Source organism: Podarcis liolepis, assembly GCF_965112155.1.
Source record: "Podarcis liolepis genome assembly, chromosome: 12".
In the NCBI taxonomy this organism is placed as follows: domain Eukaryota; kingdom Metazoa; phylum Chordata; class Lepidosauria; order Squamata; family Lacertidae; genus Podarcis; species Podarcis liolepis.
In genome coordinates this window covers 17,680,801-17,698,099 of record NC_139563.1, presented here as the reverse complement: position 1 = coordinate 17,698,099, position 17,299 = coordinate 17,680,801, and the positions used below count along the sequence as shown (strand labels likewise).

Here is a 17,299-nt window from a genome sequence, read left to right as displayed (position 1 = left end):
GTCTGTAACCTTAAGCGTATGTAACCTGAAGCGTATGTAACCTGAAGCGTCTGTAACCCGAGGTACCACTGTACTGTAAAAAATGACACATATTTGCATATGGAAATGGATCAGTTGGGTGTGTTTTGCCTGGAAAAGAAGAGACTGAAAGGAGATATGATAGTCATCTTCAAATAGCTCAAGGGAAGATGGTGCAAGCTTGTTTTCTCCTGATCTGGAGGGTAGGACTCAAACCAACGGACTCAAGTTACAAGAAAGGAGTTTCCTACTCAGCGTCAGGAAGAACTTTCTTATGGTAAGAGCTGTTTGGCAGTGGGATGGACTGTCTCAGGAACTAGTGAACTCTCCTTCCTTGGAGGTTTTTAAGGAGAAGTTGGGTGGCCATCTGTCATGGATGCTTTAGTTCAGATTCCTGCATTGCAGGGAGTTAGACAAGAGGACCCCTGGGGTCCCTTCCAACTCTGCAGCTCTATGATTCCATGAAATCATTCCCATGGTTAAAATATAAATGCATCTCATTATAGCAGGGAAGTCTATGACCAGGTGATCTCTGTGCCTCTTCAGGCTGCCATGGGCAATGTCAATGCGTCCATTATCTCTTCTTATGGTTCATTGTCTTTTCCTTATACAGAATCTGACCGCTGGTCCATTTAGTCTAGTACTGTGTACACTGCCTGGTAATGTTTCTCCAGGGTCTCAGACAGGAGTCCCTCTCAGCCCTACCTGCAGATGATGGGGGTTGAAGCTGTGACCTTCTACATAAGGGGAAGATGCTCTAGTGCTGTGCTATTGCCCTTATTAGACTTGGACCCGGCAGTGCTTCAAATAGAGAACTGTCCTCTGCAAAGTGGGACACCTGGTCACCCCTGGCCTCCACCTCTCCCCCAAAACTGCCTCTCCCACTTGCTTGACTCCCAGTGAAGTTTCCAGAGCCAAATTTAGCTGGAGATCCTCATTTCCTGGGGCGTTTTCCTGGGCTGGGAAATGACAACAGGCTGGTTAAGGCAGAGAGAAGCTTTGCCAGCTCTATTAACATGATGTTAACACTTGGCGGTGGCGGCAGCAGCAGGGTGGAGGCAGGATCCACCACTATCCCTGGAACAAATAAGTAGGCGGAATCTGATAAGTATCAGTAAACACTAGGGCATGCCAGTTTCACCATCCACGCAAAGCACCGGAAAGCATTTGCAGAGATAAGAATAAAATTCTTCTTATCTATGGAATGCTCCAGATTTTTATATATATGATATTTTTAAAAGCAGTCTGCTAAAGAAGAATGCATAACGGTGACAGACAGAGGTCTCTGGATTCAACTGTACTAGTGGGTAACCAGGGGTCTCTCCTGGAGAGAGTACTCCCCACCTGTGGGCCAACTACTGGAAAAGCCCTTTTATCCATCACCAGCTGCATCAACACTTCTAGTGGCAGAGGGACTTACTTGGAGGAGGGTCTCAGGTGACGATGACCTTGGGGTTTAGAGGAGAGGCAACCTCTCAGTGCACATCATGTTGATGGTATTTGATGGCTGAGAGATGCTGGTGAGGGCAGCCATGAAAATATTAACTGTGAGGGCATGTGATTGCTTTTCAATGTTTTTAGGTGTTCTTTTAAAAAAAATGTTTTTCAATGGTTTTAAATATGTTTTGATTTGATTTTAAATTGTACTATATTGACATTTTGCTTTGGCAGGAAGGGAGAGATGCAAATCGAATAAATTATAGCCACCTTAATTTTTAACTGCAGTTAAACTTTCTTTCATGCTAGAACTCAAGATGACCTGCGTAGGTTTCCCAGGTGAGTTCCCATCTAACCAGATGGAGACCTTAACAATGTGATTAAATGTGGCCACAGCAAACAGTGAGCCGAGTAGTAGTAGTAGTAGTAGTAATAATAATAATAATAATAATAATAATAATAATAATAATAATAATAATTTATTATACCCCGCCCATCTGGCTGAGTTTCCCCAGCTACTCTGGGCGGCTCCCAATCAAGTGTTAAAAACAGTACAGCGTTAAATATTTAAAACTTCCCTGAACAGAGTAATGTTGTTTTTGCAGAACCTGAATTTCAGTGGAATGGAAACACTGCTGCATGCAACAGACACAGGGTGGAATGCAAAATGATGCTGTTTTACCTGCCCGTCTCTGGTTGTTTTCATAGCAGATAGCTTGGCAAAGATGACAACTCGGTTTGTGGCAGCTGTGAAAAATGCACATTCCACATAGGGATAATTAGGAAAGGAATTAAAAATAAAACTGCCAACATCATAATAAAAAAATTCCTTCCAGTAGCACCTTAGAGGTAAAGGGACCCCTGACCATTAGGTCCATTTGTCACCGACTCTGGGGTCATCTTGCTTTACTGGCCGAGGGAGCCGGCGTACAGCTTCCGGGTCATGTGGCTAGCATGACTAAGCCACTTCTGGCGAACCACAGCAGCGCACAGAAACGCTGTTTACCTTCCCGCTGGAGTGGTACCTATTTATCTACTTGCACTTTGATGTGCTTTTGAACTGCTAGGTTGGCAGGAGCAGGGAGCGAGCAACGGGAGCTCACCCTGTCGTGGGGATTCGAACCGCCAACCTTCCAATCGGCAAGTCCTAGGCTCTGTCGTTTAACCCACAGCGCCACCCACAGCACCTTAGAGACCAACTAAGTTTGTTATTGGTATGAGCTTTCATGTGCATGCAGACTTCTTTGAATCTATGGCACAACCACATTTTGAATACCAAGTCGACTTTGGGTTGCCTCACCTCAAAAGGGATATTGTAGAGTTGGAAAACGTGCAGAAAAGGGCAACCAAAATCATCAAAAGGATGGAGAAACTCTATTATGTAGAAAGCACAGTCTTGCCAGAGTGGTGCATGCACTAGTTATCTGCCACTTGGACCTCTGCAACGCACTCTGTGTGGGGCTACCTTTGAAGGTGACCCGGAAACTGCAACTCATCCAGATTGCGGCAGCTAGATTGGTGACTGGAAGTGGCCACCGAGACCATATAACACTGGTCCTGAAAGACCTACATTGGCTCCCAGTACGTTTCCGAGCACAAGACAAAGTGTTGGTGCTGACCTTTAAAGCCCTAAACAGCCTTGACTCAGTATACCTGAAGGAGCATCTCCACCCCCATCGTTCAGCCCGGACACTGAGGTCCAGCACTGAGGGCATTCTGGCAGTTCCCTCACTGTGAGAAGTGAGGTTACAGGGAACCAGACAGAGGGCCTTCACGGTAGTGGCACCAGCCCTGTGGAACGCCCTCCCATCAGATGTCAAGGAAATAAAGAACTCTCTGACTTTTAGAAGACATCTGAAGGCAGCCCTGTTTAGGGAAGTTTTTAATGTTGAATGTTGAATGTTTGATGTTTTATTGTGTTTCTAATATCATCTTGGAAGCCGCCCAGAGTGTCTGGGGAGGCCTGGCCAGATGGGTGAGATATAAGTAAGAAATTGTTGTTGTTGTTGTTGTTGTTAAGGCTGCAGCATTTTAGTTTGGAGAAAAGGTGAGTAAGAGGTGACACAATTTAAGTGTATAAAATTATGCATGGCATGGAGAAAGTGGACAAAGTTTTCTACATCTCTCATAACACTAGAACTCATGGACATCCAATCAAGAGGGATTTTGGAGAGCGGAGAGTGTAAAGGTAAAGGTAAAGGGACCCCTGACCATTAGGTCCTGTCATGGATGACTCTGGGGTTGTGGCGCTCATCTTGCTTTACTGGCCGAGGGAGCCGGCGTACAGCTTCCGGGTCATGTGGCCAGCATGACTAAGCCACTTCTGGCGAACCAGAGCAGCACATGGAAACACCGTTTACCTTCCTGCCGGAAAGCACTTTGACGTGCTTTCAAACTGCTAGGTTGGCAGGAGCAGGGACCGAGCAACGGGGGCTCACTTCGTTGCGGGGATTCGAACTGCCGACCTTCTGATTGGCAAGCCCTAGAGTCTCAGTGGTATAGACCACAGCGCCACCCGCATCCCTCGCGGAGAGTGTACTTGTGCTCAAATCCTACTTGCAGGTTTCCCACAGGCATCTGACTGGCCTCAGTGGGAATAGGATGTTGGACTCAATGGGCCAGTGGCCTGTTCCAGTAGGCTCTTCTTGTGTTCTTGTGCCTTCCCTACATTTCATTAGACATTTCACCAGCCTGCCCACCCACCAGCGTTCTTCCGTCCCGTGATGCCAACCATATTGGAAAGCTGAGTTAACACGACTAATTCAATCGCTTCTTGGTGGGGCTTCCTAGCAGCACTTCAATTGACAAGCCGGAGTGCGTGATGAGTGAGGTGCAGCCGTCGGCGGCGGGGAGTCCATTTTTGCCGACTACTGCCAAGAGTGTTACATTCTGAGAGCAGCATTTACACTCAGCAGGGAATGGTGTGTGATGATCAGCAGGGGACATGATGTGAGTAACGGCATCAGAAGAGAACATCAATTTTCCATGAATCTCAACCGAGATCGGCAGAGCTGCAGCCTTGTCCGGCTGAATAGTTGTGTGTCGATGGCTAGGGCTTGACTGTTGATGTCTTGGACCCTGGGGGGTGGGGTTTGCAGGCAGCCATGATAAGCATCTTTTGTATTTGTTCCTTGTACAGTACAGCTGTTCCTTTTGAATCACCTCAAAAGTTGGGTAAAGGTTTAGTTGAGTTGGATAAAGGTTTAGAGCAGTGGTTCCCAAAGTTTTTCAGGCCACTGACTCCTTGGTTCCACACACTCATCTCCAGTGCCCCCACCCATGGGCAGCCCCCCCATCAAGTAAATAAATAAAAATACTTAAGTAACTGACCAATTGAGTCACAGATAGCTTGGTTCTACCCCCCCCCCACAACAAAAATCCTGGCTACACCCATACCCCTATCCTACCTTATAAAAAGCATTATTCAGAAATTTGCACAAACTACCAGTTATTTGAATCTGGGGCTTTGTTCTGCTTTGCTGTGAAGTACTCTTGCCTAGTCACTCTACTGTTTCAAAGTCCAAGGGAGAGGCACTTTCGACCATGCCACACGTCCTTGAGGTCTGCTCTGCAATCACTTGCAGAAAGGATTTTAGCGTTCTACACCTAATTTGTGGAATTCCCTTCCTCTGCAGATTCAGCAAATACCGGTACCTATGGTGCTTTGCTGTAGACACTTAGATCCCATGGAGAGATGTGTGTGAGTGCCCAGAGGTATGTAGAAACTTGCCAAAGTGGGCAGAGCACCTGCAACCAAGCATGTATCTGGTTGGCTGATCTTTGACTATAACATTCTTCAAAGTAAGAAGAAAGGATGGATATTGTGGTGGTGACCAGGTGGCCCCGGTGGACCCTGGTATACTCATGCCAGCCAAGGTGTTGACACTGGGCCTGTTTGTCACTGGCCCCATCACCAACCTGTTTCACTTGACGTGGTAAACCAAACTATGGTTTATTGGGACCATGCAAAAATCTGGGCTCCTTGGCTACAGCTCATGGTTAATGAGGAAAGAGCTTTGCCATGCATCCTGGTTTCAATGACAGGCAAAGACAAACATTAATTTAATTTAATTTATTACTATCCCACCTTCCCTGCCCAAGGAACTCAAGGTGGCATTCATACTCCTCCATCTATCTGCACAACATCCCTGTGAGGCAGGATAGGAAGAGAGAAAGTGACTGGCCCAAGGTCACCCGGTGTGCTTCATGACCAAGCAGGTCTCCCAGCTCCTAGTCCAGCACTTTAACCACTACACCATGCTGGCTTGGCTAATCTCAGAGCAGTACAGCAGTAAAAAGGACCAAGGAGGAGCAAAGTGGTTCTGAGCTCCTCTCTGGGAACTTGCATGTTCCCTAGTTCTGGTGTGAACCAGGCATCAGTGTTGTCACCTGGGGGCCCCATAGGCTGATGGGGTCTTGGACATTGACCCCCTATGTCCCACACAAGACGCTTGGAATAGGTTGTATGCTCTGAAGGCATCTAAGCAGGTCTTATACTCCCCTCCTTTCACTGGCATCTTCTTCATCTCTTCACCTCTACTTTTTTTTTTGCTAGCGAATTCTGGTTCTCAAGTCTTCTCTCTCCTTGCTGCCCCCTTTGCCCCCCAAATTTTCCTTTTCTCCTCCCCTACAACTCTCTAAGGCCTAATTATGAACCGGCTTCAAATAAATACAGAAATTTCAACCCAAAGGAAAACCCCCACCATGTTCTTGCTTCCTGGGAACAATTGGCTGGATCTCCCCCTTTCTTCGAGGGGAGTTCTCATTCAGTTGGAGTGCTTTCTGCGGTAATCTCGGCCTCCGATTTCTGGGAGCTGTAATTGTGTCTCATTAATTCTTACAGTAATGTATAAGGAGCATGCAATTAGCGGTCTGGTCATTGAATGGAGCAGTTAATCAGCAGACAAAGGAGGGAGCTCAGGACCCATTAGGTTGAAAGGATGTGTTACTATTGTCACAGCCTGCTAGGAATGCTTTGCTGACATGCCTTTATGCTTGGACTGGTTAAGAGGGAAGTATGTAGGTTTCTCTGCTAAATCAGTGGGGCCTGCTTCATCTAGGGAGAGGGGAGGGGTCTTTCTTGACAGCACTGTCTTCTACCTTAACTTCTGTGGCTTGGCCTAAGAGCTCTGAGCCGTGTCCCTTCCCCTTCCTTTGCCTCCAATAAAGGCACTTGAACACTCTCTCTCTCTCTCTCTCTCTCTCTCTCTATATATATATATATATATATACACATACACACACACACATACACACACACAAAAATGAATAAAGAATCCCATCATAAATTAAAATCGGCAGAAGGAATGACCCAAGACATCCTTGGCTGACCTTGCTGTCATCAGAAAAGTGGGACTTGAATGGAGAGGACCGATAAAGTTTTTCAATCGGCCTTTGTGTGCTTTGCTGTCACTCAATCATATGCCAGGAGTTTGTCTTCCTAAAGTGAACCCTTGTTTCTCTTCTGAATGGCTGTGCTTTTTAACACATGTAAATGTATGCAAATAATCATAGGCTTTTCTTTTGCTTTTTAAAGGGCAGCTCTCATGGCAACCAACAGCTCTCATGTGAGCTTTTTGCTGAACTATGCCCGGCTTACATTAAATAAATGCACTGAGGAAATCCCAATATGTTGCCCCGATATTGTACACTTGCTCTGGGGTCTGGTGATGTGATTTCGCTGTGCATCCTGTGAAATGTTATGTGAACTGCTGATGATCTTATGGAAGGGCACCTGGTCGTCGTCCGTCCCTCCATCGCAATCAAAATTTCATAGACCAAATGCTCCATCCTGCATATATTTCCTTCCAGGATATATTTCATCTGTAGACATCCTGAATTTGATGGGACTTACTCTCAGATAAGTGTGCATAGATTTGCAACCTTGGTTCCAGTAAATGTTGCTTCCAACAGGATAACATTCCCAGTCTGAAGCAAAACACACTTCTGGTATATAGGAGCTGTGCTTGAAGGCCATGATGCACTGCCATAGTGCAGACAGTCCTGTATTTGAAAGGCAGCCCACTGTTTGAAGAAGTCCTCTGTTTAAGGGGTTGTCTGAAAACCAAGCCTTATGAGGAATGGTTGAGGGAGTGGGGATATTTAGCTTGGAGAAGATTTGAGAGGTGATATGATAGTCATCTTCAAATATCTGAAGGGCTGTCATGAGGAAGATGGAACGAGCTGCTCCAGAGGGCAGGAGGTGAACTGAATTACAAAAAAGGAGATTCTGACTGAACATTAGGAAGAAACGCCTGCTACAGTTTGACAGTAGGGTGGTCTACCTCAGAAATAATGCTGCCATGGACTCTTTCCTGTGACGCGTTCCTGAATAAAAAGTCTTAACTAATCAGGAAACTGGTTGGAGCCTCCAGACTGAACTCCAAAGGGAATTTTCTCTTGTTTCAGGTAGGTCTGCAGCTAGAATTCTCAGAGTTTAGCAATCAATCCTTCTTCCCAAAGAACTCTAGGAACTAGAGCTTTGTGAAGGGAATAGGGGTCTCCTAACCACTCTCAGAACCCTGGACAAACTACACTTCCCATGATTCTTTGGGGGAAGCTATGACTATTTTAAGTAGTATGATACTGTTTTAAATGGACAGTGCAGATGTGGCCTCGGTATAAAGCAATTTCCTATTATATGTTCCTGTGCCCTTTCCCCCAACAGGGTTTTAAAAAATATTTTTAGCTTGCCTACATGGCAGCCAGGTGTACTGCAAAATGCAGTTCTGATGAGCCCAAAGTGACCATAATTAGCTCAAATACCTTCATGTGCATGCATACCTATAAATTAGCATGTGTAAATTTTATGCAAATTTTGCTTATGGACCTATGCCCCAAGGCTTTTAAATAGCAACACCCCTGCATGTCACCTACATCTTTACTTCTCCAGACAACACATACCAAGTTCTTTCAGAGTTCCTGAACTGGAGTTGTTCTTTGTACCACTGGCCATTTTCATTGCCCTCCTCTGAACATGCATACCGTCCAACATTTTTTCCGGTGAAAATAGGGACGTCCCATTCCATAAGGCTAATTTTGCTATTTATACCCCACACATCTTACTGGGTTGCCCCAGCCACTCTGGGCGACTTCCAACGTATATAAAAACATAATAAAGCATTAAACATTTAAAAAAACCTTCCCTATACAGGATTGCCTTCACACGGCTTGGGGTTCAGATAACTCCATACCCTTCTACATTTCTCCAGTGGAAATAGGGGCATCCTAAGGAAAAGCGGGACATTCTGGGATGAAATCAGAACCGGGACAGCTTCTCTAAATCAGGGATGTCCCTGGAAAATAGGGACACTTGGAGGGTCTGAATGTTCCAGCTTGCTTGTGGTCTTCTTAAAGAGCATCACCCTTAGGAAAATGCACTAAAGGGCAGGTAGAGATAAGGGGCATGTTTAGGTCATCTGCAGTACATCAGAGGTGAGGACCCTCAACTGCAGCCCTCCAGGCCTATCTATCTGAGGCCTCAAAACCTTTGGATTTTATGTCTACATGATTGGAGGTAGTTTCATGACTGCCTCATGCAGGAGAGAGCAAGAGAGCGAGAGAGAACACACAGAAGGAAGGGGCACAAGTTGAGAGTTCTCCAGCTAAAACCACAAAGTGTATTTCCCCCTGACTCTCTGTTAGTCTCAACCCTGCCCTCTGCTGCCTGGAGGCATGTAAGGCTGCTTATACTCAGGGCCAGATTTAGGTTTGATGAGGCCATAAGCTACTGAAGGTAACGGGGCCCTTTATATGTCCAGCTGTCCTTTGTCAACAACAAATTGTCACTGTTTTTTGTGTTGAATATATACTATATGGTAATTTATGGACATAATAGGTATCTAAAGCCATTTGCACATGTTGCCATGCAACCAGTCCATGCAAAATGTAGGTACCCTATATATAGAAATGAACAAACCAGTGATATTTTAGGGAGCAGGCTAGCAGGCGGGGCCCATTACTTACATCATAGGAGCCTACACAACACAAAACAGTTGTTGTATGTAGGTTTTATTTCATTTGTTTTTTAGCTTATATTTTCGAAATGTACATCCAGTTTTTCCCCATTAGTTTTTTGGGGGGTCCCCAAGAGAGCGGGGCCCTAAGCTATAGCTTGTTTAGCTTATACGTAAATCCAGCACTACTTATACTCAACAAAATTGATATTAATTGCTCCCCCCACTTTTGCAACTCATCCTGCCCACCACTGGCATGTGGCCCTTAGAAAGTTAACAATAAGGAAACATGGCCCTTGTGCATAAAAATCCCCCCCCCCGCCGGTAGTAAAGAGCATGACATTTAGCAGTGGTGTGGAAGTAATACAGGCTGCATAAATACCATACATTTAAAGCATATTTCCCTCATCCCCAAGGAACCCTGGGAACTGTAGTTTGTTAAGGGTGCTGGGAATTCTGCTTTTGGTGGTGAAATGTGCACCAAGTATGGTGTGTACACAGCGGCACTAAATGCCAAGCTTCACGTAGCCTGCATCTTCATGCACACATCCTATCTCTGGTAATGACGTCTGATTTTCCTCTAGCTTCACTCTGTACCACACTTACTGCTGGGGAGGGGAAAAAAAAGAACTGATATAGTTATATCGTTCAGCCTCATTGTGAATCTTCCTTCAGGGCATTGCAAGTTCTTTCTGCAGTGGAAAAATCCATGATGGCAAATATGGAATATGTAAAAGACAAATGAAAAAACAACAACTAGGTTGTGTTGAAATAAAGAATAAGAGAAGACTTGCATTATGTGTGTGCAGATTCTCCACATGGGTGGTGAAAGGGTGTATATGGGAAAAAGATGATTGGATCACCACTTCCCTCCCCTGATCAGTGCAACTGAAGACAATTTAACTAGAGCTTTGCATGCTACTTTGACTCTTGGATCAGGCTCCCCAGCCCTGGAGAAGATATATGCAATGGCACACGCCTTCTTCTTCCTCTGGCATTTTGGGGCATGACAATGAGTGGCTGTCAAGAGATAGCAGCGCTAGAACCAGGAACCTGGGCTCTGGGAACTGCTTCCCCATGAGGTGAGCCACTGAAACTAAAGCTTAGAGCATTCCTTTGGTGTTACATGACCCACCCAGGCAGGCCATTGGCTGCTTTACCAGGAGGAACAACGGAACACCCATCCACTCTGCTGAAAGAACAGATCTATCAGGCTGCTCCTTCAATTAACATCTTTCACTTCAGTCATTCCATCAGGTTGTAGGAAAGCTGTGGAGAACTTTTGACTCCCCAGATGTTGCCAAACTACAATTCCCAGTCACCCCAGCAAGCATGGTTAATGGCTAGGGACGATGGGACTAGTAGTTTAGCAACAACGGGAGGCCCAAAGGTTGGGAATGTGGAGAGATGGACTCGACTCTACTGAAGGACCAGCAGTATTTGGCTCTATGTTTCCTTGAAAGCTTTCCATTCCAAGAATTCTGTAACTAAGAAATTGTGGCTGAGTTGTGGTCCTTACTCACAGGAGTTCACATGGTGGCAGGGGTGTTGACTTGAGTAAAATATTGGGGGAGCCTTGCCCTGCATAATTGATCACAAGAAGCAGCATACACACACCATTCGAATGACAATGCTCATCAACCTTTTTGGGCCCCCCCCTCAAATATGTTATTGGGTGGGGGGACAAAGGGGCCTCGGCTCCCAGGAGTTGGCACCTATACATGGTGGAAAGGAAGAACAAAGAGCTTGATGACCCTTCCTTCCACGGTGAGGGTGAGTCACCAGCTACGCTTGGCAGGACAACCAACTCTATGGTCTTAACCCCTTCATGCATTAATTAGACTTAAGCATGTTGGTTGTATGAGGTTGGTTATCCCACAGGGGATTAACAGCTCTCAATACCCTCAACAAACTGACGTTCCCAGGATTCTTTGGGGGAAGCCATGGGTGCTGAAAGAGGTATCATAGTGCTTTAAATGTATGGTGTGAATGTGGCCTTATTCCATTCAGCCCCAAGGTTGGATTTCCCTCCTTCTCCTCTAGCTCACTAATCTCCCTCTCCGTCACAGTCTCATGAATGCATACTCTATTAACTGGACTTCCAAACAGCTTCCCTCATCATACCTTCACAATTTCCATGATAGTTGCCATTCATTTGAGTCATCTGTTTGTTTATCCTAGCTCTGTATACAGGGAGAGGGCTGAAATCTTCAGGGAGGGTGTTGGCTGTGAATGAACTTTCACGGAAGCTCTGTTTGAGACATGATGGATAGGCTGGGCAGAGAGGACCAGGGTGCTTGTTCCAATTGGTGGTACACAGCATCAACATCATGTTGAGCACTGACATGGGAGTTCAACCACAAGTATCCCTGAAGTGTTTCAGAAAAATAAATAAATACTGGAGCATGTTTTCATTAATTCCATTAATTCCATTAATTCCATTTTCATTAATTCCATTAATTCCATTTTTGTTCCACCTTTCCCCTATAGAATCCAAAAGTGTGTCCCATCCAGGCATTAAGCGGCTACATCAGTCATGAGTTCTAAAACCAGGCCCTCCTTCCGCACGCTGGGAGTGTCTGGATTCTACAAGTTGTCCTGTTCCTTAACCGACTGACGGAAGAGGAGCTTCTAATTTTGACATTTTGCTTGTAAGCAAACATTAGAAGAGCTTGCTGGATCAGGCCAATAGCCCATCTAGTTCAGTATCCTGTTCTCAGTGGCCAACCAAATACACATAAGCAAGACCTGCGCACTAGAGCCCTTTTCTGAACCTTCTCCAATTTTATCCTTTTAGTGGTAAAAAGACCAGAACTGTATGCCGTGCTCCAAATGTGTGAGCTATTTTGTAATGTGACAACTGCATTAGGAAGCTGCCTTATACTGAGTCCAACCATTGGTCCATCTATCTCAGCATGGCTGGCTCACCCATGAGGCAACTGCATCAGGTGGCAGGATTCACCCAGTGTTGATCTTTCTCCCCACCCCACCCCTGCCCGTCCCTTGTAGAGCTTCCCTCACACTTTCTTCCCTGGTGGGGAGGGGGATGCCATTTTAGGATCTGCCTCAGGTGCCAAGAAGTCTTGGGCCGGCCCTGTCATTCAGTATCATCTACTCTGACTAGTGGCTTCACAAGGTTTCAGAGAGGGGGACATTCCCAGCCCTAGCTGGAGATGTTGGGGATTGAACCTGAGACATTCTGTACGCAAAGCAGATGCTCTGTCACTGAACCAAGGCCTTTTCTCCAGTGGTCTCCCATCCTGGCTCTAGTGAGACCCATGCCTGCTTAGCTTCAGCAAGGTTCCTCTCTCAGCTGCCTTCAGTTCTTTGCCCCTGCACTCAGGACCTGCCAGAGATTTCATTTCCTGCATTCACTACTGGTTTGAGCCCATCACAACTGACATCTATTCAGCTTTTCTGTCTCTGAATGTAGGAATTCTGACTTTACATCTGCTGCGAAATCCAGAATTTCAGAGCACTAGGAAATAAGCCAACGATCACTCAAAAGTTTCCAAAATGAGGTGGATAATTGAATGATGCTATCACTTTAGCTTCTGCTGCGTATTCCCCCCCTCCCAGTTATACTTGTCCCCTTTCTAAATCAAATCTTGTTTCAGAAGGATAAATTATTGAGAAGGATACTATTTTCCCTCCTGCATTTTGCGTAGCCAGGGAATACATGTCTCTGCTGAAGGACTATGGGGTAAGCAAACAAAATAGCAAGCCAGGAAAACCTGAAGGAAGGAATATTTTAAAAGCTGGTGTTATTTTGTTGTCAAGGAGGGGAAATGGGCTAACCATGTTTTCCTAAACTGGGCGTAGGAAATGTCAACTTTGAAGAAACAAGATGTCTCTGACCCTTTTTTTCTAAACAAAACTACTTGCACCAATTTGGTTTAATTAAATGTGTTTATTTTGTTGGACCTATTTAAACCTTTCTTTTCACCCTAAGCCAGATTGAAATGGCCCTCTTCTCAAAATCAAAGTAAGGGTGTTTACACAGGACTTTGGAGCACGGGCTGAGCAAAACCTGATTACAATGGCATCTATGGTAGAAATCTGCATTCAGAACTATTTTTGGGGAGCATATGGCATCTGCCGTCCTTAAAAACCAATGGGTTGTAGCTGTGATGGGGGACAAATTTGATCCAGTTCACATTAAAGCTGAATTTATCAAAATCCACACTTTCTGAAACGACACGAGAACCGAAACAGCCCTCCTTTGAAATTCGCACTTTCCTGAATTTTGCAGGGCAATTGCGCAACCTTTCATAGAATCATAGAGTAGGAAGGCACCCTGAGGATCATCTAGTCCAGCCCCCTCTAATGCGGGAATATGCAGCTGCCCAGCGTTTGCAAGTAGTAGTGCCCATAAAAATGAATATATTAATGAAAATAGGATGCAAAAATGGTATTGTATGAAAGTGTATCAACAAGGCTGTTGAAAATAATTAATACCCATATATGAATTTATCTTTAGTTAGGCTCAGAAGGTTCACAATCCCACTGAGCAATGGCCCGTCCTCATTTAAGAGGCAGTTTCATACACCCTTTGGTCTTTCTGGAGTTGGACAGCAGACTTGAAGTTTCTTCTTCTCTGTTCTGCCTCTCTTTCTTTACAGAGTAATATATGGGTACAGATCTCTGATTACAAATGAAGTTACATAATGAAAAATAGCAGTACGTGGTCTACTTTAGGAAGATTAGGAGTTTGGTAAAATCAATATTCTAACTCCTGAGAGCTTCAGGAAATACCTGCCTGGGAAAAACTAGAGGAGAGGAAACTTAATATGGTATTTGTAAACCTGCTCCTCTGTTTAAAAAATAATGAAAAGAAAAAGTCCTTTGAGAGAGAAACTTCCTGCTAAGCCAATTTATTTCCGAGATAATAACAGGAATGGTCTAGAAGTGCTGTTCTGAAGGAAAACACAGTAATCAATTTGTCACCGGAACCTGAGGGGTCCTCTTCCACTTATAGGTGATAATGAATGTTTTGCATGTAATTAGCAGGAATAATTAGCACATTGCTAGTAACAAACAGACTGATTGGTACTCTGCAAACAAAACAAATTGTTGTGCTAACACAGGCAATTGTCTGACTGGTGCCTTCAGTTTGTACTAAAGATTACTCCATAAGCTTGGTGCATTTAGGGGCAAAAGAAAAGCCCTGAACACTGTACACAGTCCATTTGGCTTTGGAAGCTATTCCAAGGCCGGCACTAATCTCCTTGATCAAAAATCTCAGTCAACAGTTTTCCGTGTGCACCGTGGGTTTCACAATCTGCGAAGGACAACTGGCTCAGCTTCACAGAGGAAGTCAGTGAAACTACGTTAAATTTACCTTATTAATTCATAGACACATTTTAGACGGGTTCCAGAAGCTTGAATAACATATAAAATGTTGACAACTGAAAATAAGCAGAAATGGGGCTGTAGCTCAAGCGCAGAACACCTGCCTTGCATGCAGAAGGGCCCAGGCTGGAGCCACCATCTGAAATCCTACAGTGCTACTGTTAGTCAGTGTAGACCATACTGAGCTGGAGAGACCTGTGGTGTGACTCAGTTTAAGCCAGCTTCCTATACCCTTGTGTCCCTAACAGTATAAAGCGGGAGGAATCCACCTGCTATAACTCAGGCCACACTGCATTTTCACGGATCTGAGTATCTGGTGGCGGAAACCATGTGCTGCAGCACAGACCTAAACGTGCCCACTCAAAAGTATTTTCTATTGAGTTAAAGGGAGCTTACTCTCACCCTACTTACCTGGGAGTAACCCTGCCTGAATTCATTAGGACATACTTGTGAGTAGGCATGGTTCAATTTGTGCTGTTAAGTCTTTTTCAGCAAAACCAGCTCGGTGGCATCTTAAGAGACAAGCACATTTCTTGTGGCAGAAACTTTCATGGGCTTCTGCCCGCTTTGTCAGATGCATGAGATTTGTGAGATGAGATGGAGGGTGATCATGGTATCGCCCCTGCCAGGTAAGAGGCTGGAACTGCCTGTCAGCTCCCTCCCCCTTAGTCCTAGTATCTCCTTTGTAAAAGGCAATAAAGAGAAGGTTGTGGCAGTGGCGGAGCTTCATGCTCCGGTACCAGGGGAGAGGGGAAGAGCAGGCGGGGTGGGGCTGGCGTGCATCCTGGGGGCGTGGCACGCTGCCTGCGGGGGCATGGTTCCCAGTGCAGGCGGGGGTGCAGCCGTGATGGCACCTCACCAGGATCTCACTGCTGGGGGCGGTGTGCTCCCCCCGCACTACTCTTCCACCACCAGTGGGTTGGGGACAAACTTAGCATTATTTGTCTCTGTCTGTTATTGGCTCTGGCTCCGCCTGCCGTTACTCTCCCTGCTTTCCACCCTGTTAGTCTCTTTTTACCCCTTTCTCCTCCTTTTGCCCCTCCAGACTCCCCCCAGCCAACATAAAATTAGGCTATGGACTATATTTGACCATAGGTTCCTCACTCCTGCCAAAAACAATTAATTCAGAGTCAGGTTTTGAATTTGAGATACAAACATGGGGAGTCTTTTTTTGGGCACCTGCAGACCCTCAACATTTTGGGGGGAGGGATTCACGTGCATCCTGGGATATTAAATCCACCATTAAAGTGGATTAGCATTCTCTGTTGCCCTAGCATGGGGCTGGGGAACCCTTGTCCCTTTGGATGCTGCTGGACTAAAACTCCTGTCATTCCAAACCATTGGTCATGCTGGCTGGGTCCAACAATGTCTGGTGGGCCCAAGGACCCCCAGCCCTGCCCTAGCAGAACAACTACATTAAACACACACATAAAATTGGGACTTTTGCAGTAAGGAAAGTTATGGGAAATGCATTAAAGAATGTAGCACCCTAAACAAACCACCGTTTCCAGGATTCTCCAAGTGCCATGAGAGTGCTTTAACTGTATCATGTTCATTTGACGAATAAGGCAGGTTCATTGACTCTGGCGAGTTTTTGTGCTGTGAAAATTTCTGCATGGGTGGTTCATTTGGGTTCGCATTCTCCAGGTGCTAATTTGTTTGTGTTAATTGGCCCTTATGCAGGGTTCCATGTCCTCCAGCGACTTGCTGGGAGCCCAGACTCAGGCCCTGAGAGCTCCAGCGCAAGTTGATTGTACGATCAATCACAAAAACAGATCTGAATATCTGGTGGAGGAAATGGCAAAGAACGAAAATGCTCTCACAAATGTCTTACGAAGAGTAACATGAAATAAGTTTGCAAATTATGTCGCTCTTGCTTTCTCCCTGCCCCCTTATTAGGATAAACAATGTTAGCTCATAGCAACATCGATAGTCTGTGTTTGCAAGCACCGTCCCCTGGTTCCTTATTAAATATGCTGACTGATGCTTGCCAACGGAACCATCTAAAACATTTATCTGCTGTCTGATTCCATAAATTTCATGTCAAACTGACTGAGTTTGCACGAGGCACCAGTTGCTTAAGGAAAGCAACAATCAACAACCACAAGCTGTGTGAACCTTGGAATTCAAATGATTGTGTAACAGTAATTGACAATTTCCAGCAATCAAAGGAAGCCAAGTCAATAATCTATTGGGTAAATATGGTAATGCAATACATTTCATCACATTAGTGGGACTTTTTCCAAGAAGGGGGTGGCAATAGCTGTTTCTTTGTGCCCCAAAGGGGTGTTGTCTTACTCAAAGACTCAACAACTCCGATGCAATCTTGTTTTTGCTTAATTGGGTGTCTGGAAACCTCGCCTGATAATATGATCGATTCACAGGATATGTCTTGATCACCTACACACTCTTAAGCATGATGGATGCTTTGCAAGAGGAGGCTGCTGAACAGAGATCTCAGCCAAGCGTCTATTTGGAAAGAACATGAAGCTTCAAGTGGAAATGTCTCTGGGCCAGCCCAAGACCAGCTGCGTTGC

At 45.3% G+C, this 17,299-nt stretch overlaps 1 protein-coding gene across 1 annotated transcript in view; it reads left to right on the top strand.

Annotated features, from left to right (window-relative positions):
• The window catches only part of LOC310690345 (uncharacterized protein), a gene marked incomplete at both ends in the record, with an annotated part of 37,947 nt that extends 21,337 nt beyond the window's left edge, over positions 1-16,610 (top strand). Inside the window, one exon of the mRNA XM_083469104.1 lies at positions 16,446-16,610. Within this exon, the coding sequence (XP_083325230.1) occupies positions 16,446-16,610 (165 nt within the window). The remainder of the gene's footprint in view (positions 1-16,445) is intronic.
• Positions 16,611-17,299: the final 689 nt, after the last annotated feature.